General features: G+C 39.5%; 1 protein-coding gene and 1 long non-coding RNA gene across 15 annotated transcripts in view; one reads left to right on the top strand and one right to left on the bottom strand.

Annotated features, from left to right (window-relative positions):
* The first annotated feature begins 1,811 nt into the window (after nt 1-1,811).
* The window catches only part of LOC103129593 (calcium/calmodulin-dependent protein kinase type II delta 1 chain), a 43,904-nt gene continuing 27,994 nt past the window's right edge, over nt 1,812-17,721 (top strand). For all 14 annotated transcript variants that reach the window (XM_016665247.1, XM_016665249.1, XM_016665252.1 and 11 more), the window contains exons 1-5: nt 1,812-1,852; nt 3,254-3,326; nt 6,253-6,355; nt 10,898-10,981; nt 12,259-12,353. In XM_016665247.1, coding sequence (XP_016520733.1) covers nt 1,827-1,852; nt 3,254-3,326; nt 6,253-6,355; nt 10,898-10,981; nt 12,259-12,353 — 381 coding nt within the window. In that variant the 5' untranslated portion in view covers nt 1,812-1,826. The remainder of the gene's footprint in view (nt 1,853-3,253; nt 3,327-6,252; nt 6,356-10,897; nt 10,982-12,258; nt 12,354-17,721) is intronic.
* LOC107834239 (uncharacterized) lies at nt 7,381-16,046 on the bottom strand. The gene is made up of 2 exons (XR_001660026.1): nt 15,811-16,046; nt 7,381-8,388 (listed from the first exon to the last, which is right to left on the bottom strand). It is a non-coding gene; the product is annotated as an uncharacterized LOC107834239 (long non-coding RNA).

Below are 17,721 nucleotides of genomic sequence, written 5' to 3' on the forward strand. Positions count from 1 at the left end.
AGTCATTTTTTGGGTCAAAATCATGGGGAGAGAGCTGGTCGGCCCCTTCAGAGTCCCCGAAGGTGTGAAAATGACCTCAGCAAAGTATATGGACTTTGACTGATAACTTTCTTTCATGGTTCAAAAGGAAGAGCCGTACCTTCAGTAGCAAAATCATATTCATGCATGACAATGCATGCTGCAAGTAATACCACTGTGTCATTCCTTGCAGCATGACACAGGAATGTTGCAAGGAATTCCTGTGTGCCCCTTTTATTGGGCATAAAAAGGGAGAAACTCATGATGTGGTCACCATCCTCCTCTGACCTCAACCCTATTGAGAACCTTTGGAGTATCCTCAAGCAGAAGATCTAATGGTTCATATCAAGATGCAGTTCATATCTAAACAACTGCTCTGGGAAGGTATTCTGACATCCTGGAAAGAAAGCAGAAACTATCCACAAACTCACACGTTCAATGGATGTAAGAATTGTGCAGGTGATATCAAAGAAGGGGTCCTATGTTAACATGTAACTCGGTGTGTTAAGATGTTTTACATTGAAATAACTTTTGATTTTAGTACCTGTGACCACTTAATGCTGCACATTCAAAGAGTGACCGTTTGCAGTTCTTTATAATCCAAAAGATGTTTATAAAATCTGCTGTGCAATAATAATTTGGAACAGTGCAGTTTGAGTTTTTTTATTTTTGAAAAAAATACTGTTCTCATTGGGAGGTTTGTTCAGTAAAATTTGCTTCATACTGTAATAGTTCATGACTTGAAAATTATACTGACCATCATTTGCATTGACCATTTAAGAAAATCTGAGAAAATATCACTTGCATAATAATTTGGAACACGGTGTAATCTCCATCTCGGTGTGATTTATGGAATGGATCCACCTGAAAACAGAATCTTTATGGTCTGATGATCTAACAGAGATTCATCTTACTAGAGTTTAATTTCATAGTTCAAACTTCAGTCATTTCAGATGCTGTCTCATTGAGGAGCTTTAGAGTTTATCACCATCAATAGTTGATGGCCTTATACTGACCTTAGTAACTTTGATTTGATAACATTCAGTTCTGGTGTGGATTCAGTTGATTTAAAAGGTTTTAAAAATGACAGCTGCCGGTTTGTTTTGTGTCATGACAACATGCATGTGTTATAAGTGTTGTAGTTCATCCTTTACCTGTAAAGCAGGCAGCAAGTGGCCTGGCTCCAGAAAACCGCTACATCTACAAATTCACCTAAATATTCACATTTTTTGGCTTCCTGCCTGAGAAAAGTGTTTAAAATGATTTATCTGCTTTGAAAACCAATGTAAAGGCCAGTTTTGATTATTTATATAAAATATATTAGCACTTGTAAGTGAAGTATATTTAACATAAACGTCACACATTTTTGTTATTTAAGCCCCATAATTAGCACACTATAGAAAAGACTTTGGGGCCACAGTCCCAGCAGTTCCACTGAAAGCTGAACTGTTCACTGTCTGTGCCGATTTCTGTGCTTCTGTATTCTGTCAGCCTGATATCACCTAAACTCTCCCTTTTCCTCTCCTTTTTGCTTCTGGGCCGGTGTCTTTGTCTCCTCTGCGGTCACTGCATACAGCAGATTCTAGAAAGTATAAATCATTGCCACATAAATGGCATCACACACAGGGACCTGAAGGTCAGTGAGTGACCACTCTGTCCACCTGTGGCACCTTGCCTTGCTTCTAAAGTGCCTGATCAGTCTACCAATTACTGTTCCTCTGAGGGTCGCCTCTGGCACACCCTCAACCTGCCCTTTGCTTGCTCATCTGCCCTGCCAGATTGCTTCACTGCCCACCTGTGGCAGGAAGATGGAGACAGGTTGGCAGAGAAGGAGGTGATGGATGGAGTAGTGCTTTCAGCCCGCTAGACATCATCATTGCTTGCTTCAGTTTTATACAGAGCACATAATGCATGTAGGCCAATGTTAAAGCCACGCTCTGACACAGGTGGGGACCAAACAGGTGATGAGGCAGAGGAGGAGGGACAGCTTGCTGTTTTAACATCATAACAGTATCAAATAGTAATGAGGGGCTACTGTGACATAGCTGTAGAAATTAAAAATGTAATTTTTCTGTCATAAAAAGCTTTTTTTTCCCTCACGTTTTACATTGTATTGAAGCACACTGAAAAAAAATGTCCATACATTTTAAAGGCCTTCACGCACATGTATGCATCACATTTATGCAATCAATTTCGATTTACAATTTTTTTCAATGTCTGGACTGAAACAGATATTAATACCTGATTGGTGCATCTCAAGTGTATAGGGGGATGGTTATTGTGGTTGCACAGCATGCTGCTGTTGATGTTAAATGTGATAAAGAGAGAATGATAATGACAGAAAACCTGAGGAACAAAAGCATCACTTTATATAAATAGCACCAATCCACAACACATGCCATCTAAAGGGACATAGCAAACAAAAACAGTCAAATCATATATATTTTCAAAATGTATCCTAGTTATCAGTCAAGCTCTGTTTAACATTAAAATTACTTTAAAAAGTTTTCCATCTTGGGAAACCTTGGAGGTTGTATCAAGTCATCGACTGGCAGGATTCACTTCTCCTGGACCAGGATGTAGCAACAGTGGAAAGGAAAACTCCCCAACAGCATGACGAAACCCCAGCAGAACCAGAAACTGGCTAGCATTAGCTTCCACTGAATACCATTTCAGCATAGCCTTTAAGCATTAGTTATTGAAACTAAATTAGTTCTGTAGGTTTAGCACAACTAGCTTTTTTAGTTAGCAGCGCCCACCACTGGTTAAATTAATACTTTTCAGTGTCTTCATTAGCACCAGAGGAAATAATTTTCACTGTTAATAAAATCCAGAAAGTCTGCATGGTGGCTCAAACTAACATCTTTGTAAGGAGAAAGAGATTTATGGGGGAACAGAAGGGAAGCAGGAATAGGTGTACCACTGTCTCCCTCCTCTCATCCGTGGTCCTTCCTCTGGTTGGTCAGGGTTGAAACCCACTTTTGTTTTGACACCTGAGCAGAAAATCGGCTGTTAGTTCAGCTATTACAGCCACAGAGAAACGTCTCCAGAATCCCGTTTAGTATGTAGATCACTTTCATGAATGGCTCTTGTGGTCTTGTGGTCAGACTTAACCTTCCTGCACAGGCTCACCACTAACACGGCCAGCAGCTGCCCAAGTGTTAAAGCAAGCACAGGGATGTGTTGTAGGTAAGAGCTTGTCACTAACCCGAGGCCCCCTGGTGTTTGCATGCAGTCATTGCATTCAGCAGATCCTAGAGGCTGTGCTCCACTGCCACCAGATGGGTGTGGTTCACCGTGACCTCAAGGTAAGTGGACATATGTTTACATCCCTGTTCTGTGACCTCACTCTGCCTTTTGTTCTACTTTTGGCTGATTCTTCCCTTCTAAATCCAAACCATCTTTTTCTAACTTAATCACCAAACTATTTGGTTTTAAAATTAAGCTCATGTATATTTAGAATACATTTCTTGTGAACAATTTGAATTCAAATCATGTTACATTCAACTTTTTTTTTCTTCTAAATTTCTAAAGCAGATTTTTCTGAACGTGGTTTGTTCAGAAAGATCTCATTTGGCAACCAAATGCAGCAGGTGTGTGTGCACGCAAGGTTTTGTTTACTTTCAACAATAATAAGCTGCCATTTTGCATTGGATGACTGCTGCCTCTTAGTGACCTGATTGGCTGTTGCCAGGCAGCTGGAATGGCTTGTTGGCAAACTCTAAGACAAACAACTACAGGAAACAAATCAGCCCATCAACAAATAAGGGGGAAAACACACACACACACACACACACACGTAGGTTTGTATTTCTACCCATATTAACACCTTACCCTTACCCAAGAAATAGGGTCCACCACATTAGGACTGGCCTTTGACCCCATAATGCCCTTTGGTTTTTAAAGCATAAATGGATATACCAGATATGTTCTTGAATAGAACTTCTCTTGTACCGTGATGGAGCTTCCATCATGGTTCCATCATATGAACCATGATGGAAGTGACTTGGAACGGAACCTTTCAATCTGTTTCTCAGCATCTATCACCTGGACACGTTGAGAAACTTGGTTTCCATTTTATCACATTAAATTCTCTTCAGTAATGGATATTAAGATCCAAAGATATGCCTAAAGAAATGAAGAGCTCCAACTCAGACTCTTGAAATCTTAACTGCTGTCTGTATTCAATCAATCAATCAATCAATCTTTATTTCAGACACAAAAGAGGTCCATAGTAAAAAAAAAAAAAAAACATTAAGGGCAGAGCAGTTAGAAAATGTTTCATAGTTTCATTAATATGTATTTGTCTGTCCTTGTGTTATTAGGAACCGAGTACAGACCTCCAGATACTGTGAATGTGCTGAATATGACAAAGACCACAAGTAGCATATCAGCACAAGCACTTAATAGCTGAGAAGTTCTATGGTGTAGGGCTGATGATGTTGACTTGTTTTAAAGCTTCAAAGGGTTAGTGATATTATTCATGGATGTGAATAACATAGTCACATCCATGAGCTCCTCTGCATACCAAAATGTACTAAAGCCAAATTGGTTGCCTTATTTTGACATCGATTGTGGGGCGACATCAGGGTAGGACTTCACCCCGCTCCGGTGCATGGCAGCTTCACTTCTGTCAGACTTCCCCAGGGCAACTGTGGCTACCATCTTGTAGCTTGGCACCATCAGCGTGTTTTGGGGATGGGTGAATGACTGTAGTGTGAATTGCTTTGGGATCCTCTGGACTTGATAAAGTGCTGTACAAGTACAAAGCCCTTTACCATTTACCATATTTCATAGGGTTGACAGTGGTAGGAGTTCGCTCTGCAATCGACAGGTTTCTGGTTCGATCCCCTCTGTCGTTGTGCCCTTGGGCAAGACACTTCACCCACCTTGCTTGCTTGTGGAGGTCAGAGGACCCAGTAGCGACTGTGCTTGGCAGTCTCACCTCTGTCAGATTGCAGGCTTGTAGCTTATCATCATCAGTGTGTGCATGAATGTGTGAATGACTAAAATGTAGCGTGAAGCACTTTGGGTGCTTCTCACTATACTATTTTTAACCACATGTACAGATGTGACTTGGTGGGTCAACCCACTCTTACAAAGGGACATTAACTGATTTTCAGTCCTTTGTGGAGGTTTAGTAGATTGGTGGATAAGATAAATTTTTCATGCAAGTTTAGGTCGATAACCCAAAACTAAGGAAATCGGCACCGATTTATTGGCCTGCTGCTTTATCAGTGCAACCCTACTGTGAACCAGGTCATTCCAGAGAGCGTTATCTTATGTTTTCATACGTGCTAATTTCACCTTAACCCAGCTCCAACCTTCAAATGTCTTGATTACAAAGAGCGCAGTGTGTGCTGGGCATTCAGCTCTTCAGTCAGTATGCATGGTATGACTTTTCATATTGGATCCAACTTCATTTCAGCAGCTAGCAGGAAGTGATATGAGCTGGAAATGAGCACCACATCCTGCCTGCATATCATTGAAATGTTTTCTCAGTTTTGGGACCAGCATCTTGCTGGTTTAACAGTGATTGCTGCTGTAGATGAAAAACAAGTCATGTTATCAACTTCCTGTCAGATTCACCATCCATATCCACTCGTCCTCCATATAACTCATTTATGTGAAGAACTTAATGTAAGACCTTCATTTCTGAACATTTATTGAATAAATTAATGGGAGTAGATAATCACTTTCTTCCTTTGTTGTTACTTTACTGTTAGACAAAAAATGTTGCAATTTCTGGGATTAGAAATTGCACTTTTCTTTTGTAAATGTCACAAAGTGTGTGTGATTCACCTTCTCTGAAACCTTTTCCATCTCAGCATTAGTCACATTCTTCCAAGTATCTGCTTCTGTCTGGTTTAAGCAGAATCCATCAGCATCTCCCCACTCAGCTGTTTGGAGATCAGACGCGGCGCCCACTTCCCCTTACTGAAGTCAGCTTATGACTCCAGGCATGAGTTGGTTATTTAGCAGTTTGGATTCTAGCTCAGCTGAGCTCTAACTTTAGTCGTTCATGTCATCATGAAACGATAGCAGGGTTTCCCCCAGAAAACTTACTGAGTCCAGTACTCATGGCATCAACACGGTCCGCCTGGCTTTTAATACACTGGGGGAAACCCTTCACAACTTTTCCGCCTTTACCTTTGGTTTCAACTTTTCAACTTATTGTTGCGTGACTGTGCTGCTGTGAAATATTAAAGGTATATTTTGTTTCTCCAATCCAAGCCAGAGAACCTGCTGCTAGCCAGTAAACTGAAGGGAGCAGCAGTTAAGCTGGCTGATTTTGGCCTGGCTATAGAAGTGCAGGGAGACCAGCAGGCATGGTTTGGTAAGTACAAGCTTTTTCTTAATTTGAGTGAGATCGGTAGTACTTATTTTTTTCCTGCTTCTTCCATATATCTATGCAGTTAAATTAATCATACCTCCCAGTCCAAGAAAACCATAAGGAAGTTTAGATGAAATTGACTTTGAATTAAATAGTTGCTAACCACATTTCCAAAATTAATTCCTGAGGGACAATAAGCACCAAAAGTAGAGAAAACCGTACGTCTCTAAGTGAAAACCGTTCGTTAGAAAGATCCATCTTTTCATATTATTAACTTTGCTGAAGTTATGACTTCTGGTCAAAAATTCTTGCACATGCAAACAAGTTCTCTACAGAACATGTACAGATGGAACCTTTTATATCTTAAACAGAATAATATAGTCATAACCAAGCTTTTTTCTTCCATACAGTGGAGGACAGCCTGAAAAATTACCTCCGACTATCTGAGTGCATTTAGGTGCTTCATCAACTCCATTGTTATGTGCGGCTCCTAACAAGCTATAGCTGTCAGAAGTTTGCTATTTTGTCACGTTCCTAATGTAACAGCCCAAGTAATTTTTTTTCAAAAATTGCTTTAAGCAAAACATGACCACCTCTTTCTTGCCAAAAGATGATTTAGGCAATGTAAAAAAAAAACACTTTTGTTAAGTAAGATTTAGGTCATTATTTTAGAAAGCTGATTNAGGAGGTAATTAAGCCATTTCATTCCACTGTTTTTTACCTGTGGCACATCTAAACACTGCAGGACAGCGGCCCTTGAGGACTGGAGTTTGACACCCCTGGGTTAACCTGTCATTGTGAATGACAACCTGTGAATGACAGGTTAAAATGTTCTACTAATTAAATTGCAATTATTAAAAGTATTATGTGTTGTTCGTTTGTTTTTCCTTAAGTTTTAGTGTTTTCTCCCTGTGGGAGATGACTTGAGAAGTCTCCTCTGCTGCCTGTGTGCCAGAGTTCATTTATGACGTGGTTCCTTCCTGATAACGGACATTCTTTTCACCAGGGCTAACTTAAAGCCCTCTTACTCCAACTAACCCTGCTCAATCTACCTTTTTCACATGTGGTAAGATTAACTGTATTAAACACTAAGAATATTTATTTTCCTCAACAATTACTACAACACATTTTTAAATTTTTAAGTTTATTAAAGAATAGGAAGTTTTTCAAAGGGATGTTAGACATGGAACTCTCTATATCAAGCCAGAGAGAAACTGGTTTCTGTATCCAGTCAGCAGCTATCCACATGTGAGCGCTAAGCTGATGCTTTTTTATGTCTGGGAGGTCAAGACCGCCTTCTGTGGATGGACGACAAAGTGTAGAAATTTTTTGAGACTATGTTTTCTCCCTGCCCATATAAAGGAACCAAACTATTTAAAGTTTTAATGGTCTTATGTGTAAAAAGGATTGGAACTATCTGTATCGGATGTTGTAGCCTGGGTAGGACGCTCATTTTCAGAAAAGCAACACGGCCAAGCCAAGATAATGGTAAAGTCCTCCATCTCTCCAGGTCCTATCTAACACGCTCAAACAGGGGGGGAAATTACTTTTAATACAGCTGGTCAAAAGCAGGAGTGATCTGGATCCCTAAATACACAAATGCCTCTGCGAACCACTTAAAGAGGAAAGGAGAGGGAGTCTGGGTTTTTTGTTTCAAGATGCCTAATGGCTTTACTTCGTATTTGTTGAAATTGATTTTATAACCTGAAATGTCACTGAATTTGATGGTCTCAATGAGAGAGGGTATGGATGTTTCAAGTTGAAGCAATACCACCAGCACATCATCAGCATATAGGGTGATTTTATGCTGTCTTTGTCCAAAGGCTCACCTAGTTCATTTTCTTGGAAAAATCAGTTTTGTCACGTGATTGCGACTAGTCGACTGGCCCAGTAAGAAGTCACACTAGAGTAAAGAATCGACTAGTTTGTGCAACCCCTAATTACACTTGAGGATTTTTAAATTTAATCTGTATGGTAACATAAACAAATACATATTGCAAATGCTTTTTTTCGAACAGTGCCTGTAGCACAGCTACCTTTAAATATACGTACGTATCAGTAATACAAATTACGTTGCAATGCTCACTCGACGCTGCTGGAACCGTAATGCTTTTCAGGGAATGAACTCCTCTCAGGGGAACCCACCACTGCACCTGACCCACAAGAGCACAACCACATCCCAACGGGTTGTGTGGGTCATGTGCATGTCGCTGTCGCACAAAAACAGCACAAACCTAGACCACACAAATGCAGACCATATGCACACGGTTCACAAACGCATCGGAGACTTCCAGAGGAAGGGGAGGTGAAACAACAATGTTTGCGAGATTTCTACTGTTTTGCATAAGTTTCAACTAAATTTAAGTATTTAATCTGCAGTCTTAGCGCAACGTTCAGGAAAAGTGTGGAAGATGTCATGGTCGGCCAATCGGGTGACCCATCAGCTCTTCAGTTTGCGAAACCACATTTAAAAAAAGCTGCTAAACCCACGACCCCGCCAGAACCATGCACACGTCAGGGGGAGTTCACTAGACTCCTCTTAGAACGAAAAGGACCTCGCTGCAGCAAACGGAAAGAGGTGGCTTAATTATATTAGTTGTGTTACCACCCCCATGCCACTAGAGGCAGTAGGAGGCCCAAAAAGATGCGACTAATGATCAGATTTAGAAGTACACAGAAAGTTACTGTGAGCTGCGCTGAAGTAAATAATAGAGAAGTTGAAATACATTCTGAGAGTGAAACTCCTTCCTACAAATGAAGCTATATCACAGATTTCAAAAGAAAATTAAAACGGGAGAACGCGGATAATATACAAAATAGCGCCCCCTTCACTTCCGGATTGCAATAGCCCCATTTCCAAATAAGGTAAGAGACTGACAGTGGTCCATTCCCGCCCATTTCTGTTTGCTGCAGCAAGTACACCTCACTGCAGCAAACAGAAAGGGGCGGGGACTGACCGCTGTCAGTTTCATACCTTATTTGGAAATGGGACCATTGCACTCTGGAAGTGAAGGGGGCGCTATTTCCTATACTTCCGTTTTTATTGTCTTTTGAAATCTGTGATATTTTCACCTTTAGGAAGGAGTTTCACTCTCAGAATGTATTTGAACTTCTCTCTTTTATTTACTTCAGCATAGCTCACAGTTTTTAGCTAATTCTGCAGCTTTCAGTGTACTTCTAAATCTGCTCCTTGGTCGCATCTTTTCGGGCTTGCGACTGCCTCTAGTGGCGTGGGGGTGGTAACACAACTAATATAATTACATTACTAAATCAGAATACCACACAACGTCTTTATTATTTACTATTAATTCTGGCATTACTGNTTTTGAGCTGTGTGAAGCTGACATCCCACCCACGTTAAAAAATCCAGCAAATAGTCTGAATGGTTAGTGCTCCGTTTGTGCAGGTTTGTGCCATTAAAATTTTTGTTTGTGCAGCTGTCCCTTATGAGATATTAAAAGTTATAATTTTGACCAATGACATCATCAACTGCCCCCATTTTGCTCCAAATATCAAAATTTTTGCTTTACCGCTGTTATGTCGCCGCCACCAACTGGTATGTAGTGTGGACCACAATGTCACCCAAGGATTATATTATACAAATGACTAGATCTGATTTTACTTTATTTGATGCTTTCAGAGTTTAAGATCCATCCATCCATCCATCCATCCATCCATCCATCCATCCACCCACTCACTCGATGCAATGCTATAAAACGACATTGTGTGCCTGGGAAATGCATAATACTGACTATTTAAAAGATGTTGGTAGATTATTGAAACTGGATAAAGATTAAGAAACCTGATGTAAAAGAAAATCAATTATTGAAAAAAGAGAACTTGCTACATATGAGTAGGTATAAAAATACGCTCAGATTGATCACAGGAAGTTGCAAAAAAAAAATCAATCCAACAGCGTCACCCCTAGGAATTAGGTGGATTTGAATATGTGGGAATGATCATCATTGGCTAGGGTACATGGACATGGAATTGTACATCAACGCTGCACATATGGGAAAGTATCTGGTTTTCCTCCATCAGATGCTTTTGATAGCAACCTATGCCAGTTCTTGGCTTATTCCTATACCACAGTATTAGTTTATTTAGCTTTCTGAAGGACATAGGTATGCCACAGCTCCTAACTCTCATCTCAGATTCCTTTTGGCTTCACTTCAGAACAATTTCTCTCTCCCCATAGAGAAATAATTAATCCAATCCCTGAGCATCAGTTTCTAACTGGAACCATTTCATGGTGTGTTCTGACTTTACTGTAAGTTGTGTTCCTTCTCTTTGCCTAAGGATGTGACAGTACTCTGAATCCAGTTTCAAACTAGACTGCATGGTACGGATGCTGAGCTCTACATGGTGCTCAGTGTGTTTCTTTCTTCCAGTTTGTTGAGCTCCACTCACAAACCTGGCTTTATGGGGACATTAATCCCTGGGTCCTGTGAACTACTTGTTACTGACAAGTTTTTAATGGACTTTCTCACATAGCAGATGGCCCAGTTTAATGTTAGTGTGTGTGTGTGTGTGTGTGTGTTTCAGGTTTTGCTGGGACACCAGGGTATTTGTCTCCAGAGGTCCTGAGGAAAGATCCATATGGCAAGCCTGTGGATATGTGGGCCTGTGGTAAGGTTTTCTGCACATTTCGCACACACACACACACACACACACACACATGCATATTTACAATTTTATAGTGAAATTGTGTGTAATAGAATCATATCATTACTAGAAAAAGTAATAACAAAAAATCAATTGCACTTGGCTCTCCAGTGGCCCCTCGGGCCCTAAGCTGCTGCTTATTTTACTTATGCTTTGGGCCGGCCCTGCTTCTTTATGTCTATTATGTATGTCTGTTCTTCTGGTCACGTGAGTCTTTTTGGGGTCGTAAACTGTTCTCACAGAAGTCTAATTGCAGTCCCATCATTCAAGTATAAACGACCACACAGAAAATATTTCAGCAAATAACATGGAATTGAACATCAAGAGCAGCTGATGTGTGAAAGTAGCCATCGACAGTAAATGGATCGAAATACAACTGAGATTTTCTGCACTGTAATGATAAAATACAGCCATATCCAGCTTAGAAGGTGGTTGTGCATTATCACTGCAATAATTTCCATGATTTACAGTTTCAAAGATACAACACAGCTCATGTATTGCAGTGGAACAGCAGATGACTGGGTTGGCCATTGAATGTGTTGGGCAGCTGAATGCAAATATCACATTAAATATGTTCATAGATTAGATTGAATGAGCATTACATTTAAAATAGTTGCTCATATCCACAGTTTCTTTCTGCTCTGTAGATTTGTGTGTGTGTGTGTGTATGCCAGTAAGCTCTTGAATTAATGGGTGCTGACAGCCACACCACACATGTCTGATGGGCCAGGCTACCTGGGCCTGAGATGTACCACTCACTCACACATGCGCACACACTCTGTAGGACACACTTGTGCTGACCAACTGAATCCACAGCATCAATAGCCTTTCATCTTTTCCTGGCAATCAGCCGACCAATCAGAAACACCACTCCTGGTAGCACCAGCAAACACAATCGTTGAGCGTGTTGTCCTTTCATTATACACTGTTCAGCTGTTTCCTGCTTGGTTCCTTTCACTATGGCTACTCAATAATTAGCACTGTGTGTAAACATTTGTCAGAATCAACGGATCAAACAATAAGCAGAAAATATGAACAATTCTGCAATAAAATGTATGTTTGAACATGAATTATGTATGATTTGTTTTTTTTCTTGTTTCCTTCTAATTGTGCATGCAGTGAAGTCTCCTTTAATCACACCTTATCCTGACTTACTCTTAATTTATGCCTTAATTTATGCCTAAGATTATCATTGTTATAAAGCTCTATTTCCACTATCTCGTTTGTTTTTGTGTTTTTAGGGGTGATCCTCTATATTCTGCTGGTAGGGTACCCTCCGTTCTGGGATGAGGACCAGCATAGACTGTACCAGCAGATAAAAGCTGGAGCTTATGATGTGAGTTTTACTTTGGGGGGGTGTGTCTGCTTGTGTGTATTGTAATGGCCAAGCCGAGGTCCAGAGCCTGGACCGCATCGTGTTCTTCCTCTCAGCCAGTCAGTGATGTTGAGTCATGGCCTGAAAGGAAGTTGATCTAATGGAGGACTTCTTTTTTTTCCAACACATGTTTATTGGTTATGTCTGTATTTTAATGCAGACAAACAAGCAATCATACAGTAACTTTAACATTACCCCGGCTCAGACAAAAAAAAGGAAAGAAATGAAGACACATTATTGCAACATATTATGTGAGGCTACGTGAAAAAATAACAGAAATATCTAGACCAGTATAAAGGGGTCCCAAATATTATGAAACATAGTTTTTTTATTGTGTAATTTACTATTTAGAAAGTCCAGCAAGACATATTCAAAGACAGTCCGTTACCATTGTGTTTTGGATGGAGCCTCATCTGGTATCCAGTTCAAGAGGACGCATTTCCTGGCACAGAATGTCAGCATCCTGTGCAGGTGTTTTAAGCAGTTCTTCTTTAGGCTGTTGCTCCTCACTCCCAGTAACAGATACATTGGGTTACACTCAGTGCTAATGGAAACGTTCTTGTCCAACTCTTCCTTTATACTGAACCAAAATTGTTGAATTTTCCTACAGGACCAAAGACAGTGAGTTACATTACCCACCTCTATTTTACAGTTGAGGCAAAGTGGAGAAAGGTCTGGATTAAATCGGTGACGTAGATGTGGAGATATATGGGCACGAAAGTTGAATAGCTTTAACCTTATTACAAACACTCAAATATTTAGCATTTCCCCAATCTTCATCCCAAGCCTCATTGCTGATCTCCATAGCTCTTTTTCCCACATCTCCCACGTTTTAAAGGACTGTCTCCTTTAAGACAGTCAGTTTCGTAACCCCCAGTTTTTTTAAGAAGGTATAACAGGTCTTAATAGAGCTTATAGTTTTTGGCTTAAATAACACAATCAGAGACATTTTGGTTGCTGAGCATCACTGTGTTCTTCAAAATGTTTGTCCCTCACCTGTAAATACCGAAAGAAGTCATGTCTGTGAACATTATATTTGGTAATTATCTGATCAAAGGACATCAAGTTTGGTCCGTCCATTAAATCAGAAAGAACAGAAATACATTTTGTTGCCCATACATCAGAAATCCCAGGTGGAAAAAGGGGATTATCACATAATGGAGTGAAAAGGGATGTTAGGTAAGACCTTCCTTGAAGCTTTTGAATTATTTGCCAAGCATTAACAGTAGATAAGGTGAGAGGGTTATGTAAGAGAATAAAATCATTAACTTCTCTTGTATTATATTCTCTTGTCCTCCCGTCTTCAATGATCCCATGCGTGGAAACAAAAGCCACACAGAGATAATCAGAGCTCTACGTCATACATTTTCAGAGTTTATTCCAACATTTACACATCGACAACACAGACACTTCAAACACTAAAACAGACATTCATTTACCTGAGACAAGTAGAAAAGTAGGAAAATAGAAAAACAGGAAAAAGGCAAAAAATGTGTTTTTTGGAGATTGCCATGCGGCTGCAAATAGCAAATCTGATTCGTTGCTCTGGGGACCATACTTTTATTCAAAAAGGGTGTTTTCTTTGTTTTAATTTATGCAATTATACAATTAAGGCGTGTTGTTCTCCTTGTATGGATAGACTCAGTTTCAAATTACTCAGTTTGGGCAATTTTATTACCTTCTGAGACCTGTTTAATTCAGGGCTACGGCCCTTCTCAATCTAGACAAGGGAGACCAAAGGTCATTTAGAGCCAGCTCTTCTCATGCCAGTTTGAAATGTGATGTTACTCCTAATTCCTGGTTGGAAAAAAGCCTCTAGTTTTACCAGAGTTCAACCAAAAGTTAACCCGTCTTAGACCTATTTTATTTCCCTGTCGTGTAATTCCTACAAATCCAGATCAGTGCAGTAATTGTAAATCGACATGAAGCCTGATAGGCAAAGTGGTTCAGAACTTCTGCATCCTCTTAGATCAAAGTGCAGATTTTAAGAATAAAACACTTATAGAATATACCTGAGCATTTTCAATATAAACACATTCATTCTAGACATTTTCTAATTAATGTTATACTAGTTTTGATTATATTTAACTAACTGATATTATGTTTGGCCTAGGTTAGAGACTCCATGTAGTTGTTAATATAAAACTACAAATTAAACTAGTTCCAGTCATGTTAATTTTAACTAAATGGTATTTTTTGAGGCATTCCGGTGTTTAAAATGTTCTACTAATTAAATTGCAATTATTAAAATTATTATGTGTTGTTAGTTTGTTTTTCCTTAAGTTTTGGTGTCTTCTCCCTGTGGGAGATGACTTGACAAGTCGTCTCACTGCCTGTGTGCCAGAGTTCATTTATGACGTGGTTCCTTCCTGATAACAGACATTCTTTTCAGCAGGGCTAACTTAAAGCCCCCTTACTCCAACTAACCCTGCTCAATCTACCTTTTTCACATGTGGTAAGATTAACTGTATTAAACACTAAGAATATTTATTTTCCTCAACAATTACTACAACACATTTTTACATTTTTAAGTTTATTAAAGAATAGTACGTTTTTCAAAGGGATGTTAGACATGGAACTCTCTATATCAAGCCAGAGAGAAACTGGTTTCTGTATCCAGTCAGCAGCTACCCACATATGAACGCTAAGCTGATGCTTTCTTATGTCTGGGAGGTCAAGACTGCCTTCTGTGGATGGACGACAAAGTGTAGAAATTTTTTGAGACTAGGTTTTCTCCCTGCCCATATAAAGGAACCAAACTATTTAAAGTTTTAATGGTCTGATGTGTAAAAAGGATTGGAACTATCTGTATCAGATGTAGTAGCCTGGGTAGGACGCTCATTTTCAGAAGAGCAACACGGCCAAGCCAAGATAATGGTAAAGTCCTCCATCTCTCCAGGTCCTACCTAACACGCTCAAACAGGGGGGTGAAATTACTTTTAATACATCTGGTCAAAAGCAGGAGTGATCTGGATCCCTAAATACACAAAAGCCTCTGGGGACCACTTAAAGAGGAAAGGAGAGGGAGTCTGGGGTTTTTGTTTCCAGATGCTTAATGGCTTTACTTCTTATTTGTTGAAATGGATTTTGTAACCTGAAATGTCACTGAATTTGATGGTCTCAATGAGAGAGGGTATGGATGTTTCAAGCTGAAGCAATGCCACCAGCACATCATCAGCATATAGGGTGATTTTATGCTGTCTTTGTCCAAAGGCTCACCTAGTTCATTTTCTTGGAAAAATCAGTTTTGTCACGTGATTGCGACTAGTCGACTGGCCCAGTAAGAAGTCACACTAGAGTAAAGAATCGACTAGTTTGTGCAACCCCTAATTACACTTGAGGATTTTTAAATTTAATCTGTATGGTAACATAAACAAATACATATTGCAAATGCTTTTTGTGCCTGTAGCACAGCTACCTTTAAATATACGTACGTATCAGTAATACAAATTACGTTGCAATGCTCACTCGACGCTGCTGGAACCGTAATGCTTTTCAGGGAATGAACTCCTCTCAGGGGAACCCACCACTGCACCTGACCCACAAGAGCACAACCACATCCCAACGGGTTGTGTGGGTCATGTGCATGTCGCTGTCGCACAAAAACAGCACAAACCTAGACCACACAAATGCAGACCATATGCACACGGTTCACAAACGCATCGGAGACTTCCAGACAAAGGGGAGGTGAAACAACAATGTTTGCGAGATTTCTACTGTTTTGCATAAGTTTCAACTAAATTTAAGTATTTAATCTGCAGTCTTAGCGCAACGTTCAGGAAAAGTGTGGAAGATGTCATGGTCGGCCAATCGGGTGACCCATCAGCTCTTCAATTTGCAAAACCACATTAAAAAAAAAGCTGCTAAACCCACGACCCCGCCATAACCATGCACACGTCAGGGGGAGTTCACTAGACTCCTCTTAGAACGAGAAGGACCTCGCCGCAGCGAGGTCCTTTAACATTGTTAAATCAGGATAGCACAACGTCTTTATTTCTTATTATTAATTCTGGCATTACTGGAACAGTAAAAGATAAATTCCCTCACAAAAGAACATACTTTTTCATTTTCTTAAGGAAGTAGAGCTAATTAAATGAGATAAACAAGAACTGAAAGTGATTCCAGTTTCACTTAATGGCCAACCTGTTGAAACTGTGGCAAATTTTAAATACCTCGAGTCATTCCTGGACAGTCAGCTCAACTTTGCTGAAAACACTGACTATATTTTTAAGAACGGTTCTCAAAGACCTTGGGGTTACCCAACTAGAGGTTGTGTACAACCTCTAGTTAGGTAGAGCTAGAGGTTAAAACTTAACATTTTAACTTGAGTTTCAACTCATCTCAAGTTAAAACAACATTTTAACTTGAGTTTTAACTTTTCACCTCCTCAGCTGGTTTGGTCACATGAGCTGCAGACTAACAATCTTTTAAGAATACTTTGAATGGCAGGTAAAATAGTAGGTAAATNTGCAGACTAACAATCTTTTAAGAATACTTTGAATGGCAGGTAAAATAGTAGGTAAATGCTACTATTTACCTTCTTCTGGCTCAACTGTTTGCTGAAAGAACATGAAAGATGGCAAGAATACTTTAGCAGGGAGCATCCATCCTCATTATTTATCAATTTGAACCTCTGAGGTCATGAAGGTGTTTCTGTGTTCCTCTGGCAACTAAGAACATCTATTAGAAGTCATAACAGTGCAACAATTATTCTTAACCAAACTAAATAATATTTACCTATAGCATGCTAAGTGTTTTGGTCTATTCACAAATTGTTGATAATCAATCATATCAATCAGTCAATCATATCTTTATTCCAGACACAAAAAAGGTCCATAGAAAAAAGGTAAAAACAAGCAAAGAAATCAATCAATCAAATTTTATTTGTATAGCACATTTCAGCAGCAAGGCATTTCAAAGTGCTTTACATAATTAAAATAAAAACAGCATGTGACATTGAAAGAGAAAAATAAAAACAAACATGACATGATATTATTCACCAAGTCACAAATAAATGATGACGCCAATGATTCCATAATCTTGAAGAGAATCTCATAGTACTAAAAGCAGGATTTACTAAAATTGCAATTATATTAATGACATATAATCTACACATGCATTTATACGTAAGATTTCTGAGCACAGCTGCACATGTGGGAACAGCATTATGTACAAACATATGGCTAGCACTGCTCCAACTTTGAGTAGGAGCCTCATGCCATCGTTGTATGCCACATAAAGTTTCTGTAGGCTACTTTTTTTTTGTATCGTCGCCACAGATGGGCCGTGTAATAATGTGATTCATGAATATGATTTATCGATTTAGAGT

This window comes from Poecilia formosa, unplaced genomic scaffold (assembly GCF_000485575.1).
Source record: "Poecilia formosa unplaced genomic scaffold, Poecilia_formosa-5.1.2 Scaffold558, whole genome shotgun sequence".
Classification (NCBI taxonomy): domain Eukaryota; kingdom Metazoa; phylum Chordata; class Actinopteri; order Cyprinodontiformes; family Poeciliidae; genus Poecilia; species Poecilia formosa.